Source organism: Rhinatrema bivittatum, chromosome 3 (genome assembly GCF_901001135.1).
Source record: "Rhinatrema bivittatum chromosome 3, aRhiBiv1.1, whole genome shotgun sequence".
Classification (NCBI taxonomy): domain Eukaryota; kingdom Metazoa; phylum Chordata; class Amphibia; order Gymnophiona; family Rhinatrematidae; genus Rhinatrema; species Rhinatrema bivittatum.
This window is the reverse complement of record NC_042617.1, coordinates 161,182,352-161,202,806: the sequence shown is the minus strand read 5'-3', so window position 1 is coordinate 161,202,806 and position 20,455 is coordinate 161,182,352. Positions and strand designations below refer to the sequence as shown.

The following is a 20,455-nucleotide window of genomic DNA, read 5'->3' as shown; positions in this document are numbered from 1 at the left end:
ATGGTTTGGGCAAGGGTGGCTATTTGTGAGTTTTATATTTGTTTTTGTTTGATCTGCTTTGACCAAAATTTTTTTTTTTTTTAAATTAGGAATATGAATTTTAAAATTAGAGATTGGTTGATCCTCAGGTATTTAGGCCTTTCATTGGAGAATGGCAACCAAACGGCGTCTATCTTGGGGAGACTGTGTATTATTGATTGCATAATGTTGTTTGTTTTACAGCACAGATATCCAGAAGAACAATCCTGTACACAAGCTAACTGAAGAGGAGATCTTAGCTTTCACATCGGTAAGGAAACTCATATTTCATATTCTTTTGGTGATTGTGAAGACTAGACTTGCTTATTACAAGAGCCGGATTTGGAAAACCCCTGGACTAACTAAATATATTTGTAGCTATCTTTTGAGCATTGCACTTTGATATTAGATCAGTGCAAAATGAGTTAAAGATACTTCCTGAGCATGCAGCTACTTTGACTGGATAAGTAAAGAGAGAGTTTTCACCATAATGACACTTAGGGAGAACTGCATACATTGCTGAGTGTTCATGAGTGGAACGGAAGATAAGCATTTGACTATGAAATTGACAATGCAGTTTATTTATTATGAATAAGAAAATGCATGACAATTTTCGGCAAGAATGGAGTTTAACATGAGCTTAACAGAAGAAACTTCTCAAGAGAAAATTTTGAAAGCTAAAATAGCACCATTAAAATATACCTCTTGTCATCTTTACTACATTTCTGAGGCATTATTAATGTGTAAAGTTGTTGAAATCTCTTAATTAATAAGATGCAGTCTGTTTATATTAAAAAAAAAAAAAATCTGTGTAAAAAATGCAGTAAGTCCAAAAAAAAGAAAACAACAAAACCATAAAGTATAAAAGTTAATATTTGAAGCAATCTAGGTAATACTGCGCTTTAAAGAAGAAAACTCATAAAACAGTTTCCTCCCTTTTCCCCATTTTACTTAATTTAGGTAGCATCTAAAATGGACTTGAATGTTTCTTGTTTTCCCCTTCTGTAGTATTGCACTTGCAGACTATGTGCAACCCAAGCCAGTATGACAGAACCTGAAGTAATTACAGCACATTATGGAGAGCCAGTCTGGGCCTCAGCTCTGGAGCTGCAGAAAGACCATTCATTACGGGGATAAAGCTGTTTGTGTACAGCCATACTGAGGCTTATTAACCACAAACCCATAATTTTAACAATTTATGATCCTTTGAGTTTAATTACTAGTAGAGAGAGATTAGAATTCCCGATTAAATGGTTTAGTGTGCTTTCAGAATGATAGCCTTTTGTATTGGCATATATGAAAACCTCAGCTAGGTAAAGAGAAAAAAACCCCCAACATTGTGATTTAGTATTTCACTACATAATATTACAGTTAAGTTATTCAGTATGTGTCAGGGTTGAGCAATGGCCAAATTTAATATCTATATTGAAAATTCGATTTCCCTTTTTTAATTCTTTGCTGTGCAATTTCTGGAAGATGTAGACCTATTTTATCAAAACAAAAGAAGCCTTTGTCCTGTGTAGTTTTGCAGTCTGGGAAAATTGATTCAGATTTCCTAAAGCAGTATTGCTTGAGCTATGAAAAAAGCCAGATGTTTTTTTTTCCGACAGTTGTCACAAATTTCTGCCTTAGGTAGGATTTTTCTTTCTTTATGCTAGCTCTGTATTTTAAGGTGCTGAGTTGCTGTCTCAAAACATATGCAATTTAAGGAATTTATTTAAATAACTGATGCCTTTGGATTCATGTTCAAAAAATCTTTTCATGAAGTTTATTCAATTCCTCTGCATAAAAACTAACTTTTTTTTATTACAACTTAATATGCCATGATTCTTATCAACATCTAAACTTCATAAAACTTGAATATAGCAGCTTCATCACATAGCATATGCTAAGAGAATTTAATATTGGTGTTGATGAATTACCTACTTAACAGGGAAGGAACAAGGCACAGTAAAAACATCTGAAAAACATGTTATAGTCAAGAAACATTAACATAAAAAATGCTAGTCAGCTGAAGACTTTTCTGGGTAATAGGCGTGATACTGTTCCTGCGATTGTCCAGAGAATGCCTCACAATATTCTTACTGAAGTGGCTTTATTCATTTTTTCTCTCTCTTTCACTGCCTTTCTTTGACTTAACGTTTTCTTTTTTGTTGATGATCCCTTAATTTTCTGCAGGATTCTTTCTCCTAGGACAAGCAGGATGGTAGTTCTCACATGTGGGTGACATTATCTGATGGAGCCCGGCACGGAAAAATGTTGTCAAAGTTTCTAGAAGCTTTGACCAGCACACTGAGCATGCTCAGCCTGCTGCTATCCACGCGACCACGCGAGGTCCCCCTTCAGTCTTTTTTTCTTTTCTGCAGTGCAGTTGCCTCACGATTTGTGGAGCTCTTCCATTTTTTATTTTCTAGCTTGCCGATTTCCCCTGCACAGGTGAAAACCTCTTCGTGGATAAAGTCCAGGATGCGTTTTGCAATTGAAGGACCATCATGGCACCCTTCAACAGCTTTCTGCTAGCGCCTCTGATGCCTCCTCGTCTGCAAGGAAGTCCACCAGGCTGGGATCTTGAAAGCCCTTTTACAGGCAGAGGAAATATTATCCTCTGGCCTCCAGGGCTCGCAAGCCTCACCCAACTCCAGGGGCCGCCCCTAGACCCCAGCCAGCGCACCAGCAAGCCCAGACCACAGGCTTTTGACTGTCCACGAGGGAGCGGAAGTCATTTGACCATACCCCTGACGCTGGATCCTCCAGTAAGAGGCAGGCTCCTTGGCTTCACCCATCGCTGAGAAGAGATTACATCGGACCACTGGGTCCTTACTATCATCTGTCAGGGTATCATCTAAACTTTAGTCGACTCCCAGAGGCCTCTCCCCTCCCCCATGTCCATCGTGGAGTTCGTCCACCCAGCAGGTTGTACTTCAGACGGAACTCTCCTCCCTCCTTGTATTGGGCACAGTAGAACCAGTCCCTCACCATCAGCAGGGCTGAGGGGTCTATTTGAGGTATTTCCTCATTCTGAAAAGGAATGGCACCTTACGCCCCATCCTCAACCTCAGGGTGTTGAACATGTTTCTCGCAAGAGAAAAGTTCAAGATAGTCTCTCTGGACACACTGATTTCACTCCTCAGAAGAGGAGACTGAGATCAAGGGAGCAGAGCCAAAGAGGCTTATGCTCACATAGCCATTTTCCCTGGCCACCGGAAGTACCTCCGCTTTGTGGTGGGGAAGGCCCATTGCCAGTACAGGGTGCTGCCATTTGGGCTGGCTTCAGCCCCCTGTGTTTTCACCAAATGCCTAGCGGTTGTGGCCGCCTATCTCAGGCATCAGTTGGTGCATGTCTTCCCATATGTAGACAACTAGTTGGTCAAGAGCGATTCATGTGCAGGGGCCTTGAGTGCTCTGACCCAGACAGTGCAGATGCTACAGACTTTAGGGCTTATCAACTATCCCAAGTCTCACCTCTGTCCTTCTCCCCAGCTGGACTTCATAGGAGCTAGACTGGATACGGTGCAGGCAAAAGCGTTTTTGCCCAGGGATCGGGCCCTTGCCTCGCTGGCCACCCTTGTCCTGAACAGCCGGCAGGTATCCCCTTGCCTTCTTCTCCATCTGCTAGGCCACATGGAGGCTTCCATCCATGTGAACCCCTCTCACCCGCCTGTGCATGGGGAGGGTTCAAAGGACCTTGCGGTCCCAATGGCAACAGGACTCCCAAGACCTCGAGACTCAAGTCGCAGTTGCTCCACCTCAGGTGATCCTCACCACCGATGCCTCTCCTCAGGGCTGGGGAGCCTATGTGAACGGTATCCACATGCAGGGTCTCTGGACTGTCTCCGAAGCCCATTGTCAAATAAACTTCCTGAAGCTTCTGTTACACTTTGTGGGTGTTCAGAGACCAGTTGTCAGACAAGGAAGTCCTGATTCAGACGGACAACCAAGTAGCGATTGTGGTATATCAACCATCAGGGTGGCATGGGCTCGTTCCTGCTCTGTTTGGAGAAGGTGCAAGTGTAGACCTGGGCCCTGTCACAGGGGATGTCCCTGCGAGCCACGTACCTGCCAGGGCATCTGAATGTATTGGTGGACAACTTAAGCAGCTCCTTCCGGCATCACGAGGGTTCCCTCAACCCTGGAGGTAGTGGCTGAGCTGTTTTACTGGTGGGGTGAGCTGGATGTGGACCGTTTTGCCTCCCTTCACAACCACAAAGTGAGCAAGTTCTGCTCCCTGCTGTCGGGGGATGGGCATCTGGACTGTGATGCCTTCTCTCTCCATTGGGGGAGAAGCCTGCTATATGCGAAGTTTCAATAGGACAGAGAGACCATGATTCTCGTGACAACCTTTTGGCCCCAACAGGTCTGGTTCCCGCTTCTGCAGGACCTGTCTGTGCGGACCACTGTCTGGCTAGAGATGGCACCTGATCTCATCTCCCAGAATCGGGGCATACTGCGCCACCCGAACCTCCGGGCATTGGCTCTGATGACTTGGATGTTGAGTGTGTAGTCTTTCAACCTTTGGCGCTCTCGGACTGCCTCTCCCAGGTACTGGTGGTGTCTCGGAAGCCTTCCACCAGGAAGACCTACAGCTTAAAGTGGAAAAGATTTTCCATCTGGTGTGCGGGGCATGACTTGGATCCATTCTCATGTTCCCTCCCCCAGCTGTTGGACTACTTGTTGCACCTTTCCGAATCTGGGCTTCAAACCAGCTCGGTCAGGGTTCACCTTAGCGCTGTCAGTGCGTACCATCGGGATGTTGCTGGCACACTCATTTCGGTGCAGCCTTTAGTAGGCCATTTCTTGTGTGGCCTCCTTCAGCTGAAGCCCCCTCTTCGGCCTCCTGTTGTGTCCTGGGACCTCAACATTTTCCTGGCATGGCTCATGCACCCTCCCTTTGAGCCACTGCAGTCCTGCGATCTGAAGTCTCTCACCTGGAAAGTTATATTCCTGGTGGCGATTACTTTGGCTTGTAGAGTCAGTGAGCTTTAGGCCCTGGTTACGTGCCCACCATACATGAGGGTCTTCCATGATCGTGTGGTCTTGCGTACGCACCCCAAGTTTCTGCCCAAGGTTGTGACTGATTTCCACCTCAATCAGTCCATAGTTTTACCCACCTGCTTTCCGAGGCCTCATTCCCACCCAGGGGAGCGGGCTCTTCATACCTTGGACTGCAAGAGGGCCTTGGCTTTCTATTTAGATCACACCACTGACCATAGGTAGTCCATTCAGCTGTTTGTGTCCTTTGATACCAACAGGCTGGGAGCAGCGGTGGGTAAACAGACCTTGTCTAACTGGCTTGCAGATTGCATAGCCTTCTGCTATGCACAGGCAGAGTAAAGGCTCACTCTGTGTGGGCCATGGTGACATCAGTGGCTCATTTGCGTGCAGTCCCCATTGTCGAAATTTCTGAACCGCAATCTGGAGATCTCGTCACACCTTTGTGGCTCATTACTGCTTGGACAAAGATGGGCATCAGGACAGTGCCTTCGGTCAATCAGTCCTGAGCAACCTATTTCAGACCTGAACATAACTCTTCCCGTCTGTGCTTCTTGTGGGAACCAGACAGCCCCTACTGACCCACAGCACCGTAGTTATTGTTGTGCCTGTTGGCACCTTGTTCGGCCACTGTTGGTCTCTCCTGTTCACAGGATCAGTCTGGAGCGTGGTATTCACTCACATGTGAGGTCTACCATCCTGCTTGTCCTAAAGAAAGTGCAGTTGCTTACCTGTAACATGTGATCTCCTAGGACAGCAGGGTGTTAGTCCTCAGGAATCCCGCCTGCCTCCCTACAGAGTTGGGTTCTCCATCCGGTTTGTTTTATTTTTTTTTCGTTCGTATTTTTATCTGTGTTATGAGACTGAAGGGGGGACCTCACGTGGATGCACGGATAGCAGCAGGCTGAGCATGCTCGTCAAACTTCTAGAAACTTTGACAAACGTTTTTTCCATGTCATGCTCCATAGGGTGATGTCACCCACATGTGAGGACTAACATCCTGCTGTTCTAGGAGAACGCCTGTTACAGGTAAGCAACTGTGCTTTCTCTTTAATTGGGGACTTGATAGAAGACATTGTTTACTTATTATTGATATACTAGCTTGTTCCTATATATTTTTTTCTTATATATGTATTGCCTTGTTTTCTGTCAGGCAATGTTTGCTTGCAGTGTTTGGTTAAAATTAATAAATAAGATTTAAAAAAAAAAAAAAAAAAAAAAAAAAAGTTTACTAAAAGCCCTAACTCAGATGCAGCATTGAACTAATCTTGGGAAGATAGACAGTAGGAAAATAGGAAATCTGAGTTTAAACTGTCTTGTGGAAATGCAGTTTATAAATACGAAACTGATTCCAGTGAAGTAAACAGTAGTCATGACTGTCAGCTCTTGGTTCCTGCCTTATAACGTACCTGACTGGGTTGGGGCCGCAGCTCTAGAAAGTACACTGGAGTTGCTGTTGCTATACCCATATTTTTAAATCCATCTTTTTGGGGGTTTTTTGGGGGTGGGGTGGGGGGGAGGTGGGGTTAGTAATGTGAGCCCAGGAGCATTTGTTTGACCTAGATAATGATTTGGGGAAATGACATTGAATCCTATCTTACTACACATGCCATGGAGCATGGCATGTAAAAAAGTTTTGTCAAAGTTTCTAGAAGTTTGACCAGCGCGAAGTTTGACCGCGCATCCACGTGAGGTCCCCCTTCAGTCTCATAATGGCAGCTGAATGGACTACCTATGGTCAGTGGTATGAACTAAATAGAAAGCCAAGGCCCTCTTGCAGTCCAAGGAATGAAGAGTCCGTTCCCCTGGGTGGAAATGAGGTCTTGGAAAGCAGGTGGTTAAATCTGTTAAGCTAACTTCCTCACTAACACATGAATTGTGAAAATATTTTCATTTCGGTGCCTAACACATACTGTGTCCTCATGAGAAATTTCCTATTGATATTTATTTGAAGTAATGTAGCAGGTTCTGGCAAAGGTTTCACATATGTAGGAAACTGTCATTCCATTTCCTAGCCCTTACAAAGTCATGTAGTGATTGATTGATGACACTTATAAACCGTTCCAGTGAGGCAACATTGTAGACAATGGGTGGTGGATCGCCAGACTCCACATTTTCTGGTACATATATGCCTTTCAAAATAGGGAGTATGTACAGATCAAAAGGGATCAGTGTGCCCTTAAAGAAACTGTTTAAAGATCTTAAGTTATATTTTAAATTAAACTCCACCTCGCCACTTAATCCATCTGAACCTCTAATGGCAGCCATCTTAGTCAAAGCTCTGCAAATCACTCACTGGATATGATTAGTTCAAGTTGTATATGTCAGAAATAGTATTATATGCTACGGTTGGTAAATGGGTACAATGTTATGTGTACGTCCCTTGCCTTATGACATTACAATTTTAGAGAAATTGCTAACAAAAAAAGAACAATTTCAGAGTGACTAAAATGTTATTACTTGTTCATATAACTGAAATATTGTGAAACACCTACCGGCTATAGCTTTCATTTAAATGTAATCTGAATGGAAAAGGCATATATATGCATCGAGAACTCATTATTTCATCCAACTTTTTTAAATGCAATCTATTACATTCAACAGGGCCAAATATATTAATGTTGTTAACGGGAGCAAATGAATAAGTTTGTAGGTGATAGATAAAAAGGCATCATTTACTGGAGCTTGATTAATGGTTTTATGCTGCAATAGAAATGTGGAACAAAGCCAAAGAGTTGAGGTTTTTTTTTTGTTTTTTTTTAATCTTTGGGATGAAACTAAGACTGCTGTTAACCTGCTGTTTTTCAGTTTAGGAAATGGGTTGAAAAGTAATTCCATGAGAACTAAAGGGGGGGGGGGGGGTTTCATTGATTTATTTCAGCTAAAAAGAGAGTGTTGCAATTCAGAGTTTAAATTACGAGAGAGCAGACTGTGGCCAGCAGTCTATAAACTGCCCACATGAGTCTTTGTTCCAGCCCACTCACCTTTAGTTGAATAAATAGATTGACCAGCCTGCTTTCCTACCTCTGCTCACATCAAAGATGCAACATTTTGAGAGCCTTTGATGACTTGAAACAGGGTCAGTTGCAGATCTATGGTGCCCTTGTTTCTCAGCTCTCTCTGCCAGATGGAAAGGGAGAGAGGGAGGTAGTTGAAAGGTATTAATGACACACAGGGATAAAATTTTTGTTCAATGGAAAGAAAGCTGCAGATCCATGCTATAAAACTCCAAGGATGTAGCAGGTACTACCTTTAACTGAACGCACAGGGGTAATCTGCACAGAGAGGTAGTTACAACCCTTAACAAAAGGCTTGGGGGTAACATAAGAACGTAAGAAATTTCCATGCTGGGTCAGACCAAGGGTCCATCAAGCCCAGCATCCTGTTTCCAACTGAGGCCAAAACCAGGCCACAAGAACCTGGCAATTACCCAAACACTAAGAAGATCCCATGCTACTGATGCAATTAATAGCAGTGGCTATTCCCTAAGTAAACTTGATTAATAGCAGTTAATGGACTTCTCCAAGAACTTATCCAAACCTTTTTTGAACCCAGCTACACTAACTGCATGAAGCTGCGATTACCTTAACAGAACATATGGAGGTAGCCTGCATGGAGTGGTAGTTACTACCATAAGCAAATTTCTGGGCAGACTGGATGGACCATCTGGACTTCATCTGCCTTCATCTGCCTTCATTACTCCGTTACTATGTTGGAAATATTTCTACACGGAACGGGTGGTGGGTGCATGGAATGCCCTTCAGGAAGAGATAGTGAAGACAAGAACAGTAATGGAATTCAAAAGGGCATGGGATGAACATAGAGGATCCCTAGTCTGTAAAGGATGGAAATGAAGAAAAGGGGTAACCTACACAGAGCTGCAGTAACTACCCTAAAAAAAATACTTGCTGGGCAGACTGGATGGCCCACTTGTGTGTTTTTCTGCCAATATTTACTATGCTGCCTGCTGCTGTGGCAAAAAAAGTCGGCCATTGAATAGGTGTAGGGGCCATGTGAGTAGAAGAAAAGGCAGCCGCCATGTTACAGGAGGAGGAGGAGCCAGCCACCGCTACATGACAGAAGCTTGTATTGGAGACAGGAAGGGAGATCCTGGCGTCAGGAAAGGAGAGTGCATGTCTCGATATTTTTCTGCTTCCAGACTACATAATAAATAAAGGAATAAATAAATAAAAAGCTCTTAAAGGTCTTCTGGGTCTTTTATTTTTGAAGTTATTTAGACTGGTAGTATAAATTGTGCTGTTCTTGCTTGACTGAAGCTCTGAGAAGAAATGCCACCCTCCCCACTCCCCCACCCAACTGGATTTCCAAGAGGACCCCCACCACCAGCCTGAAATGCAGGCAATATCCACGAAAATGGCTCTGCATAAAAAAGTTTGCCTATCTCTGCCGCAAATGGTAATCAACTGTATTTGATTAAAGATAAGCCTGTCACAGGCTATTGTCATATTGAGTTTTACGGCAGGGGTGTGTATAAGTTCAATCCTCAAGCACCACAAGCAGGTCATATCTAAACTATGCAAATGTAGGCCGGTAAACCAAACGTATTCTCATGAATATTCATTCGATAACCTTAAAACCAGACAGGTCTGCAGTCCTCAAGGAAGAGAATTGTGCATTTCTGCTCTGGAATGTCACTTAAGCTGTGTGCATGTTTAATATTTAAGTATAATTCCTGTCAGGATCCTCATGTCCTGAAAAGATGATGCGGCTAAGACACGAAACAGAAAAATTAGAGGAACACATAAAGACATAACAATTTTGTAAGCCCGCTTTCCCTTAGGAAAATAGTCTAAAATTGTTTCCCGAGGAACCTGACTTATCCTAAGCACAGGTCATGTTGTAATCAGCTCTGCAGCTAGATAAAGTTAAAGCAGCTTTTATGCAAAGTCCTTTTGTAGAATCCATTAAGACAGACAGGCAGTTAACTATTTAATCGAACAAATCTATTAGACCTGTCATTGTACATTTTTCATCATTTGGGTCCAAAATGGGCCTCAGACTTTTTCATATTGATCCATTTTGCCTTTTCTGGTATATTAATATGTCAGTGGATGCTGTTTCATATATTTGTTTCTCTGAAAACCAGAACAAAGCTATGGTGAATTTTGCCATTTGAACAAAATGTGGGATCAGCCTCAAATTTTATTTTAATTATTAGAATTAGATGGCAAAAAACGGTTGTCCCAACATCTCAGAAGACAAACTGCCATGGTTAATATTGGTTATATTTGTAAGTAAAATGATCTTTTATTGTACCAAACTAAAAAATGATGCACAATATGTCATGACCATCAAATATGACTGTGTGAATCATGGTTCCCACAGTTAGTCCAATATAATAGATGATCAATGGACAAATATTGTGGGTAGCTGTTTGCAGAGTGTAATAGTCTAATAAATTACAGTTTTGTTTTGTTTTTTTTGCAATAAATTCATATCTTTATGTGCATTATTCCATATTGATTTCCAATCTTGTTTTAATTTATATTCATGATTCTGTTTCTGGATGACAAGAGGAAGGATATTTCCAAATTCAGCCCTAACGATGTTAACTTGCCTGGAGCAAAATTACCATTTTGCCAGGGCAATAGAGTTTAAACTCAAAGCCCTGAGAGATGTAGGGTGGAAAGCTGCAGCGGAGTTATAGAGGTTGCCGATTCATGAAGAAACCCGAATAGTTAACCTCCATACCCAAGGGAGACGGACATGCCTCCGAATGTTCTCCATTGGACAAGTGTTGGGTGCACCCTAAATTGAGGCTAGAATATAAGGAACTCCCAGAAGTCATACCTTTTGCTGACCCAAAAAACTCCCTGGCATCTGCCGCATGGAAACTTTGTTAATTCGGCCTTTTATCCTGTTCCTTTTTAAGTCATCCCAATGATTCCAGTTCCAGTCTCAAGCTTCAGACTCTAGCTCCAGTCCTTCCTTCAGGCCGCTCCTGCTCCTGTTCAAACGCCTGGGCTCCACCACCATTTTAGGGCCTAGCCTCTCCAGGTACTCTACCTCTTCACTGGGGTAGTTCCTGATAGCATGGACCAGCCCAAGCCAGAGGCTAGGCTGAAATGGAGCACATGGCTGGGGCTTCTGACAGTTTGAAAAAGTTATAGATGCCTTTCAAGTAATGCAGGCTCATCTGCATTCCCTCCAGCAAAAGTTGGATACCCTTCAAGTTTCTAATTCCAGCCAACTGTCTCCAGTGTGATTATACCACTTCCTGTGAAGTTTGACAGTACAAGAAAGGATCTTCCTGCATTCCTCCTTCAGTGTGAACTTTAGTTTTGCCCGTATCCAGATATATATATATATAATTCAGACTCACTTAAAGTGGGCTTTATCATTAACTTACTTTGCAAGAAGGTCCTGGGCCACTCCATTGTTGGAGTAGGATAACCCTATCCTGAATCAGATACTCATTTATGTCTGCCCTCTACCAGGTTTTTGTTGAGCCTGATCTTATCCAGTTGGCAGAAAGCAACATTATGGGGCTCTACCAGGGCTTGTGGTGGAATATGCTACAGAATTCCTCCATTTAGCCACCGACCTTCACTAGAATGAGCCTGCATGCCAAACTCATTTCTGGTGAGTGCCTTATATCAAAGAAAAGTTGGCTGCTTGTGAATCTAGAGGCCATGCCCACACTGTGTTCTCTCTTTTTTTTTTTTTTGTCAAAATACTTTTATTAACAGGGAAGGCAGCCATCAGAGGCATCAAACAGTAAACTGTAAACAGTAGCAAACCAGTACAGTGTCATTAACACTAAGAACACCGAAGCCCCATTTTTCTGTCCAACCCTGATTTTCCTTTTACATTAGAAAACACACCCACCTCCCCCCATCCCCACAACCAAAATCCATTAATATCACAGACATCCAACATTCACACCCTACCCCACATCCCCCCCCTCCTATAAGTACCAGGTAGACGTGTAACCATTAAGTCTAAGTCCATCTTGCAACTCCGTAGGGAAGGTGGAGACACAAGCATCCCAGCATGTACAGTAAGTCTTGTCCGGTTTCCGGTTGCCAGCCAAAAAGTCCAGGCGTTCCGTCAAGGCTTGGGAACAGGATTTACAGTGTGGTTGGCTAGCGGAAGATTGGAAGCAGATATATATTCATTTGAGGAAAGATTTGATTTCCGCTACCCATATAGAAAATGGCTACAAAATGCTATATCGGTGATACATCACTCCCATTCAACTAAGTCACACGTACCCGGGCGCAACTGACTCCTGTTGGCAGTTGTATTCTGCCCAGGGCACGTTCTTTCATCTTTGGACATGCCCAAAAATTGAGACACTGTGGCAACAGATTTCACAATGGTTAACATTGGTTCTCGGAGTCCTTATGGTTCTTACTCCTGCTAGCGCTCTTCTAAACCGGGAATGTCCTAACTGTGACCTGACTCAGAGCAAATTCATTAAATGTGTTGTCACAGCGGCCAGATGCACCATAGCAAAATACTGGAAAGACCAGGCAGTACCATTTTTACAATATGTACAAACTAAAGTACTGGAGATGCATTCGTTGGGGAAAATTACTGCTCATAAACATGGCGTACTTTCTCGCTTTAAGCAGATCTGGTCAAAATATGAGTGGTGGCTCTCACCTACAGGGAATGAATTGGTGGTGGATTACGACATTCTTTTAGGATCTAAGTTGGAGTTACTCATGCTCCTTTACCCAGAGGCTTAATAATGCTTTCTTTATTATAATACACTCATGTTTCTGTACAACTTGGTATTGGGGAGGGAGAGGAGGGGGATTTCTTATAAGATGGTTTAAATACATGGAACAGTATCCAGACTGGGTGGTTCCATTTTGTATACTGTGTTTTTTCTGACGTCTGTATTTTCCACTTGGGGTATGCATATAAAGACATGACATAAGCTCTTATGAATAATGTGTAATGCAGCCTCATACAAGAATTGGTTTGCAGACGTTCGTGTACAGTATATCGTCCACAGTGTTGTCTTGTTTTCTACCACTGGTTCTGGATTGAATTGTTTGATACGAAATAAAAATTTACAAATTTAAAAAAAAGTCCAGGTGTTCCAGTTGCACCAATGATGCCATTCGGTTAACCCAGGGAGCAAGTGATGGCACCGGCTCCGTCCAATCTGCCAGGACAGTGCGACATGCCATCATAATAGCTACACGCTCAAATTTAGCCTTTGAGTGGCTGCTGGGAAGAAGACTTAGCGTTGAGCTGTGCAATATCACAGAACCTGTAGTGCTGAGGGGAACTCCAGTGCAGGTGCCGATCACTGCCAGAATAGCCGTCCAAAATGGTTGAAGTGACTGGCAAGCAAAGATCCTGTGTAACAGAGTACCTTCCGTTGTGCTGCACTTGATACATAAAGAGGACGTAGCTAGCCACATCCGGAACTGGCGAATATCATCATGATAAACACAGTGCAAGATTTTAAACTGCATCTCACGGAGGCCAATGTCAGGTAGCAGCCTATATAAAGCGGTAAAACAAGCTGTTAACTAAGCCCCAGTAATAGGGGTATCCAGTGTCTTGGACCATCGAGTGGCCAGGCGATTCACATGATCAGCAGTGCGAAGCTTCTGCCCCAATTTCCAATTTTTTCCATCCAGTGATAGTATTAGTTAGGTGGTATCAAAGATGGCATTCGCAAACTTGTTTTGCCTCCAACTCAGCGGGCGTCCAGGCAAAGGACCGCAGATAATGACAAGCCTGAAGAAAAGCATAGAACTGTTTTGTTGATAGTGGTAAGTTCGCACCAATGTAGCGAAGTCCCATCAAAAGGCAAGAGGCAGGGTCATACAAGTGAAATGCAAACATTATCCCACTGTCTGCCCAAGACTGAAATGTAGCACCACTGTCCCGCCTGGCATGCTACATTGTAAAGACGAAAGTCTGGCATGTTAAGCCCTCCCTGCTCTCGAGGAAGTTCCAATATTGTGTAAGCAAGCCGCGCGCATTTCCCTTTCCACAGGAACTGCTATATACTTGAGCGCAGGCGCCGGATATCTCCCCCCCCACCCCCCCCAACCCCGTCAACCAACAAGGAACCATGTGCAAAAGATAAAGAAGTTTAGGCATTAACACCATTTTAACCAAAGTGCACCTGCCGAAGAGAGACAGTGGGAGGGTGTCTGCAACTTAGTAATGCAGGCCGAAATATTTAGAGCATATAAATGTTTCAAGTTTCGTGGAATCCACACTCCTAAGTATTTGAATTGAGCAGGGGCCCATTGAAAAGGGAAGGGGTCCACCCAGGTATCAGGTAGATGAGCATTTAAGGCCAGGGCCTCCGATTTAGTGTAATTTATTTTAAGGCCTGCCACCAACTGGAATTGATCAAAATTGTGAACAATGACCGGCACACTAGTAAGCGGTCTACCGACGAACAACAGGATGTCGTCCGCAGACAGCCACTTTTAAGGGGTGACCCCCCACACTAATGCCACTAAGTTTTCCACCCCCCGCAGACAGATGGCCAAAGGCTCCAGGGCCAAAACGAACAATAGGAGAGAAAGAGGGCAACCCTGTCTGACCCCGCAGTGTATTGAAAAGGCCTCCCTAGGCAAACCATTAAGCAATATAGTGGCACTCGGGTTACAATAAAGGGTCTGTATCCATTGTAGATAGGAACCCGAAAAGCCATATTTTTGCAATGCCCAGAACATATACTCCCATGATAACGAATCAAAGGCCTTTTCGGCATCCAAACTGAGGATCAGTGCTTCCGCTTCTGCTTGGTAGCTAAGTGTTGCCAAAAGACGCCGTATATTGCGCACTCCCTGGCGGCCAGCTACAAACCCAGTTTGATCCTCATGGATAAGAGCAGGTAAAATAGTATTTAACCTGGCTGAGAGTACTGAGGCAAGGATCTTTATATCGACATTGAGCAGCGAGATGGGCTGCTAGGATCCTACCTCTAAAGGGTCATTGCCCGGTTTAGGAAGGACCACAATAACTGATTGGTTGGCGGCCGCAGAGAGGGCGTTAGTGTGCAATAAACTCCCAAAGTAGGTTTGCAGGGGCGCGAGAATAACGAACCTCAATATTTTGTAGTATTCCAAACCAAGCCCATTCTGCCCGGCGGCCTTACCTAGCTTCAATCTCTGAATCACGGAATAGATTTCCTGGGTAGTAGTGGGGCGATTTAGGGCAGTGAGATCATCATTCTGTATATGGGGCCACGAAAGCCTGTGGAATAAAGCCTCAGCTGCCTCTGTGTTCATAGGCTTAACTCCATACAGCTTTGTATAATACTCTATAAACCGAGCCGCTATCGTGGCAGGAGCAGTCTGGTGGGCGTCTCGCCCGTCCTTAATACCCACTACAGACGTCTGCACCCCTCTCGGGCGCACCAAATGAGACATTAGGTGACTGGCCAGATTACCATACTTGTAAAGTTGATATAGGTAATATCTAAGGGATTTTGAAGCTCTATGGTGCAATAAGCTATTTAACGCTTCCCAAGCCGTATCCAGGGAAGCCTTGGCTTCCGGCGACATATCCACCAGATGGGTGCTCTGGACTGCCTTAAAGGACCCAGTGAGTCTAAGGATTTCCGCATTACACTGTCTATTTCTTTTAGCCACATAAGCTATTACAGCCCCCCGCATCACCACCTTCCCAGCCTCCCACACCTTCGCAGGGGTGACCTCAAGGTATTATGATGGGCCATGTACTCTTTCCAACAATCCTGTAAATATGTGTGAAACTCCTTATCCAGATGAAGATCAGGCCGCATCCGCCATGAGAATGGAGGACGAGGACCCTGCCCACATTGTAGGGTTATGGCGACCGGAGCATGGTCAGAAAGGGAAATAATCCCAATATTAGCGTCTTTTACCTTGGAGAAACACTGATCCAAGACCAACAAGTAATCTAACCTAGAGTAGGTGTGGGTTAGAAAAAAAGGTAAAATCCCTCTCTTGAGGGTGAAGGACCCGCCAAACATCCAATAAATGTAATTCTGTGCACAAAAGACTAATCCCCATAGTTAGGTCGGATACAGAGATAGGTTTGGGTGGGTTATTATCTAGGTGTTTGTTAGCGATGATATTAAAATCACCGCCTAATATCAAACTATAGTCTGAAAAGTCCGCCAGTAAACTGATCAGGATGGCAAAAAACCCAGGGGAGTATACATTTGGGGCATAGACATTACAGAAAGCAATTTTCTACTGGTATAGAGTACCCGCTACGATAAGATAGCGGCCTTCGTCATCCCGACATGTGCGTGTCAGCTGAAACAGTAATGTGTTCAAATTAATAGATGTCTAGGTAAACTGAGCTGAGAGAGAGAGGTGGTTGGTCCTAGAAGCTTTCTAGGGCCTGCTGAGAGCAACTAGCCCTTAAGGAACCAATGATCACAGATAGTGCAAGGCATCATTTGCTGTAGAGAAGAAAAGGTGCCATTGGGAGAGTTTGTACCTCTGCTTATGGAAGACCAGGGCATCAACAAAGTTGTGATTGCCTCCAGGAAGATGGAGTTTGGGAACAAACACCCATCTCTTGTACTAAATATTACTTTGTGTTTACATATCTATCAGGGCTATCAGGGCTTGGCTATCAAGAAGCACCCTGGATGGAAGGTACATATCTGGAGAGCTTAGGCCAAAGACATAATGGTGGAGCCCAGGGGCAGGATAGGAGCCAGGGGAGAGAAGTGTGGCACAGGATCACTGAAACTAGATAGCAAGGCAGGAACACTGGAACATGGTCAGGTTCGGAGGCTGGACAAATAACTCTTCTGCAGGAAGGATACTGAGAAGGTTGTTGGATCAGCAACTGTGTGCCTTCCTGGAATGCCTTTTATGTTAGACTCAATTTGGGGCATGCCTGGTGTTGGTCCATTCAGAATGCTTCAGAGATGTGTCTGGCTGTCCCTGGTATAGAGGATAAAAATGCTAGTACTCCCTGAAGAACCAGCATCCTTTAGAGCCTTATGGCGGGTTTACAATCTGCAATTCCCACTTTCAAAACTCCATCGACCTGATGAGTGGACTCTTCTCACCCCTACACACCTCCAGGATCATCAAGGAATGCACCTGCCCTCCATAGCGCCTGTGCTTGCTGAGCCCTGATAGCCCTGACAGTTTGGACCAGCCCAAGCCAGAGGCAAAGTTCGGATGGAGCAGTTCTGAAAATATCAGAGACTTAATCAAAAGTGTTTGGGGGGGGAGGGGGGGTGTCAAGATGGTGCCCTGAACAGAGGTGTGAGTTTGTGTTCCTGCGACTTACATTTAAACTTTTCTTGTTTGTTTGTTATACACTTCCTCTGTGGCTATGGGCAAGAGGAAGGGAGTTGTTAGACATTATCCAGCTGCAGGAATGTCCCAGCAAACCATCATGCCTGAGTTCTCACCAATTCTGTCTGTGCCAACTTCGGAGGTCGACATGGCCAGTTTTAGGACTGTCAGTCTGTCTATGGCTGAATCGGCGCTCAACCCCGTAGATCGCTCGACGCGAGCCCCACTTGGTGCTCCTACCTATGCGATGGCTGAGGCACTGGTCCTTGATTGGCACCAGACACCGGTAGATGTCCGCTTGCTTTCCTGTTAGTGGAACTCAGCAGAATGCGGTGGAGGAGTTTTTGTCCCTGGGTGCCAGAGAGACAGTCAGGAGGAGCAGTGGCTGAAGTTTTGGCACTGGGTGAAGTTTCCTCATTGTCGAGGGCCATGGGAATTGACTCGCAGGAGATTCAAGAAGTTATTTCATCCCTCCAGGTTAGACCGGTGCTATCTAAACCAGCTTTTGTGACGTTAGACAGTCTTTGGTCTGCAATGGTGACCATAGAGCAGTCTGTTTCCTCATTGGTCACCATTACTTTGGATATTCATTCAGAATTTCACACAAGATCAGTAATTATTGTCTTGTGGAACTAACATTTCCAATCTGAAGGCCTCTGTTCCCCATATTAAGGAAGTGCAAGTCAAACAAATTGTGGGACTTCTGTTTCATGCAGGGTAGAAAGTTTGGAAAACTCTGTCAAGAATTTGACCTTGCATGTTCTAAATTTTCTTCAAATGCCCGTGTTATCACCTGTTGAGATGTTCAAAATTTATATGAAAGATGTTACGAATTTCTAAATCAGCACTGCCTCGTATTCAAAAAATCTTTTCTTTACCATCTGCCCGGAAGAATTTGAATAAAGGTGAGCAGAATACCCCTTTGGATTTAACTGATTTTCTAGAAAATTGTGGGTCACAGGCTTTCTGCAGAGCTACTTTGTTTCGTTTGTGTTTTTTGCAAGATAGGAACCATATTATTTGTTTGTTTTTTCTTCATCGTGAGGCTTTATTTAAGGGTGGGAAGATTTCGATGTTTCCAGATTTGGCCAGGGCAATACAGGAGTGAAGGAGAACATTTTTGGCCATAAGACCTGGGGCCATAGGGGCCTCTTGTATAATTAGACACTCTTGCAAGTACTTGGTAGTTTTGAATGCTGTTAGATATGTTTTCTTTGACCCCCCCCCCCTCAGCTGAGAGATTCAATCAACGTTAGATCCAACAGTGCCTCCCTGCCCTCTTAGTGTGTTGGCTATATTTGAAAATGCAGTTTTGTTCAGGCTGTGATCCTTTGAATTCTGTTTTCTTATAATGTAGGTTGTTTGTCCCAAGATCTTTTTCTCTCCCTCACTATATTGTGGTGTTTTGTGGGTCTTGTACTTTGGTTTGCTTTGTTTGTATTTTGTGCATTTATGGTGCTTGTATAACCCTATTTTCTTTAAAATATGTAAATATGTGAATTGTTTAAATTTAATTTAAAAAAACAAGTGAAAAAAATGTATTCTAAGAATTTCTGGTCTAATCCCCTACCTTTTAGGGAAAGTTGGTCCTGCCCAGTTAATTTTTTTTTTTGTTTTTTTGTGAATCATATATGCCATTTCAACATGAACTGTTTGAGAGAGAATGTGGGTTCCTTTCAGGTGCCCATGGCTCTATTTGAGCAAGATCTGTGTAGAACCCAGCAGCAAGGTGGCTGCTCAGCTAGGCTTCTGGGCTGCTATTCTCTCCTATGGAAAGATGAGCAACATATGGCCATGGTCATGTGCACCTCCATGCTGGCAGCCAGCTATGCAGAATGGACTCTTGGCCTACAGTAACAGGCTTCTGTGGCTCCACTTTGGCTGCTTCAGCAAGTGCGGAGACTCTATTCCAGGCTGCATCAACACACCTAAAGACACTGCTCCAGGCTGCAACCGCAGTATCAAAGATTCCACTTCAGTGGTGGACTAAAGTGGAGTCTTTGGTACTGCAGGGCATTCCGGCTCCAGCAAGTCCTGTGCAAACTCTGCTCCAAGCTAAGCCAGCAAATTTAAAGATTCCATGCCAGGCTATCTCAGCATTTCCGGTGCCTGTTTTGCAACAGGGAATTCCATGTCAACTGCCTTTTCAACTCCAGTTCATGCACCAGTGAAGCCAGCCTCAGCTGCCTCTGTAGCTCCAGTTCCTACTTTTGTGCTAGTGAAGTCTGCATCCACTGTCTTTAAACTCCATTTCCTGGAGAATGTACCGGTTAGCACCAGCTGTCCTTACAACTTCATGGCTCCACTATCGTGCCTCGGCCTCTCTCTCCAAGGTATGTACCTTCCCTGTGTGGCAGCCTCTACTTGTGAAGATCTGAAAGCCCTGACAGTAGGAACTGGAGCTGAAGCTATATGGACAGCTAGCACTAACTTACTGATGCAAGAACAGGAGCTGGAGCTGAAGAGGCATCTGGCATGGACTTCACTGGTACAAGAGCATGCACTGGAGCTGTAAAGACAGCTGGTGCTGATTTCAGTATTACAAGTGCAGGAACTGGCCCTTTATATGGGGCAAGGTACAAGTGAGCATCTCCTTTAGGGAAGGACAGAGGCTGTTTCTGGAATTGGGGAGACTTACTGAATAGTGTCCCCCCTCTGGATGTAAATCCTGCCGAAGCAAAGTCAAAGCTGGTTGCACAGGCAAACCTTTCCCTAGGTCAGGCCCCCCCAAAGGCTTGAGCCAAGGCCCCCACAAATCTTGGGTGATTTTCAAGGAGAGAACTGCCACTGTCTGACATGGGGCAAGCCCAGCATGAAACCTTCCCTCTATAGCAGGAGAATCAGCAAGGTCACCTTAGTCTCTTCGCTGGGGTAGATATGAGGACATTTCTGGAACATTGCTCCTTGAACTTAAGGAACTTATATTGCGTGCCATCAAAGAGATGTGGGACCTGCCTGCAGGTTCTCTGGTGCAAGAGTCTCTTAGAATGGTGGAGTCATTGAGTTAAGTAACTGGCGCTTCCTGGAACACTGGAGACATCTGAGTAGCTAGAGCTAGTTTCATTTGTGCAGGAACTGAGGCTGCTGAAACAGCTGGAATTGCGCTATACTGAGTGAGGCTGGAGCTGCTGGGATAGCTGGAGTTGCTAGTGTAGAAGCTGGATCTTCTGGTACCACCTGGGGTAAAGTAT

General features: G+C 44.3%; 1 protein-coding gene across 4 annotated transcripts in view; it reads left to right on the top strand.

Annotated features, from left to right (window-relative positions):
• Nucleotides 1-20,455, top strand: part of TTC27 (tetratricopeptide repeat domain 27) — a 521,976-nt gene that overhangs the window by 225,483 nt on the left and 276,038 nt on the right. For all 4 annotated transcript variants that reach the window (XM_029593895.1, XM_029593892.1, XM_029593893.1 and 1 more), the window contains exon 9: nt 223-289. In XM_029593895.1, the coding sequence (XP_029449755.1) occupies nt 223-289 (67 nt within the window). The remainder of the gene's footprint in view (nt 1-222; nt 290-20,455) is intronic.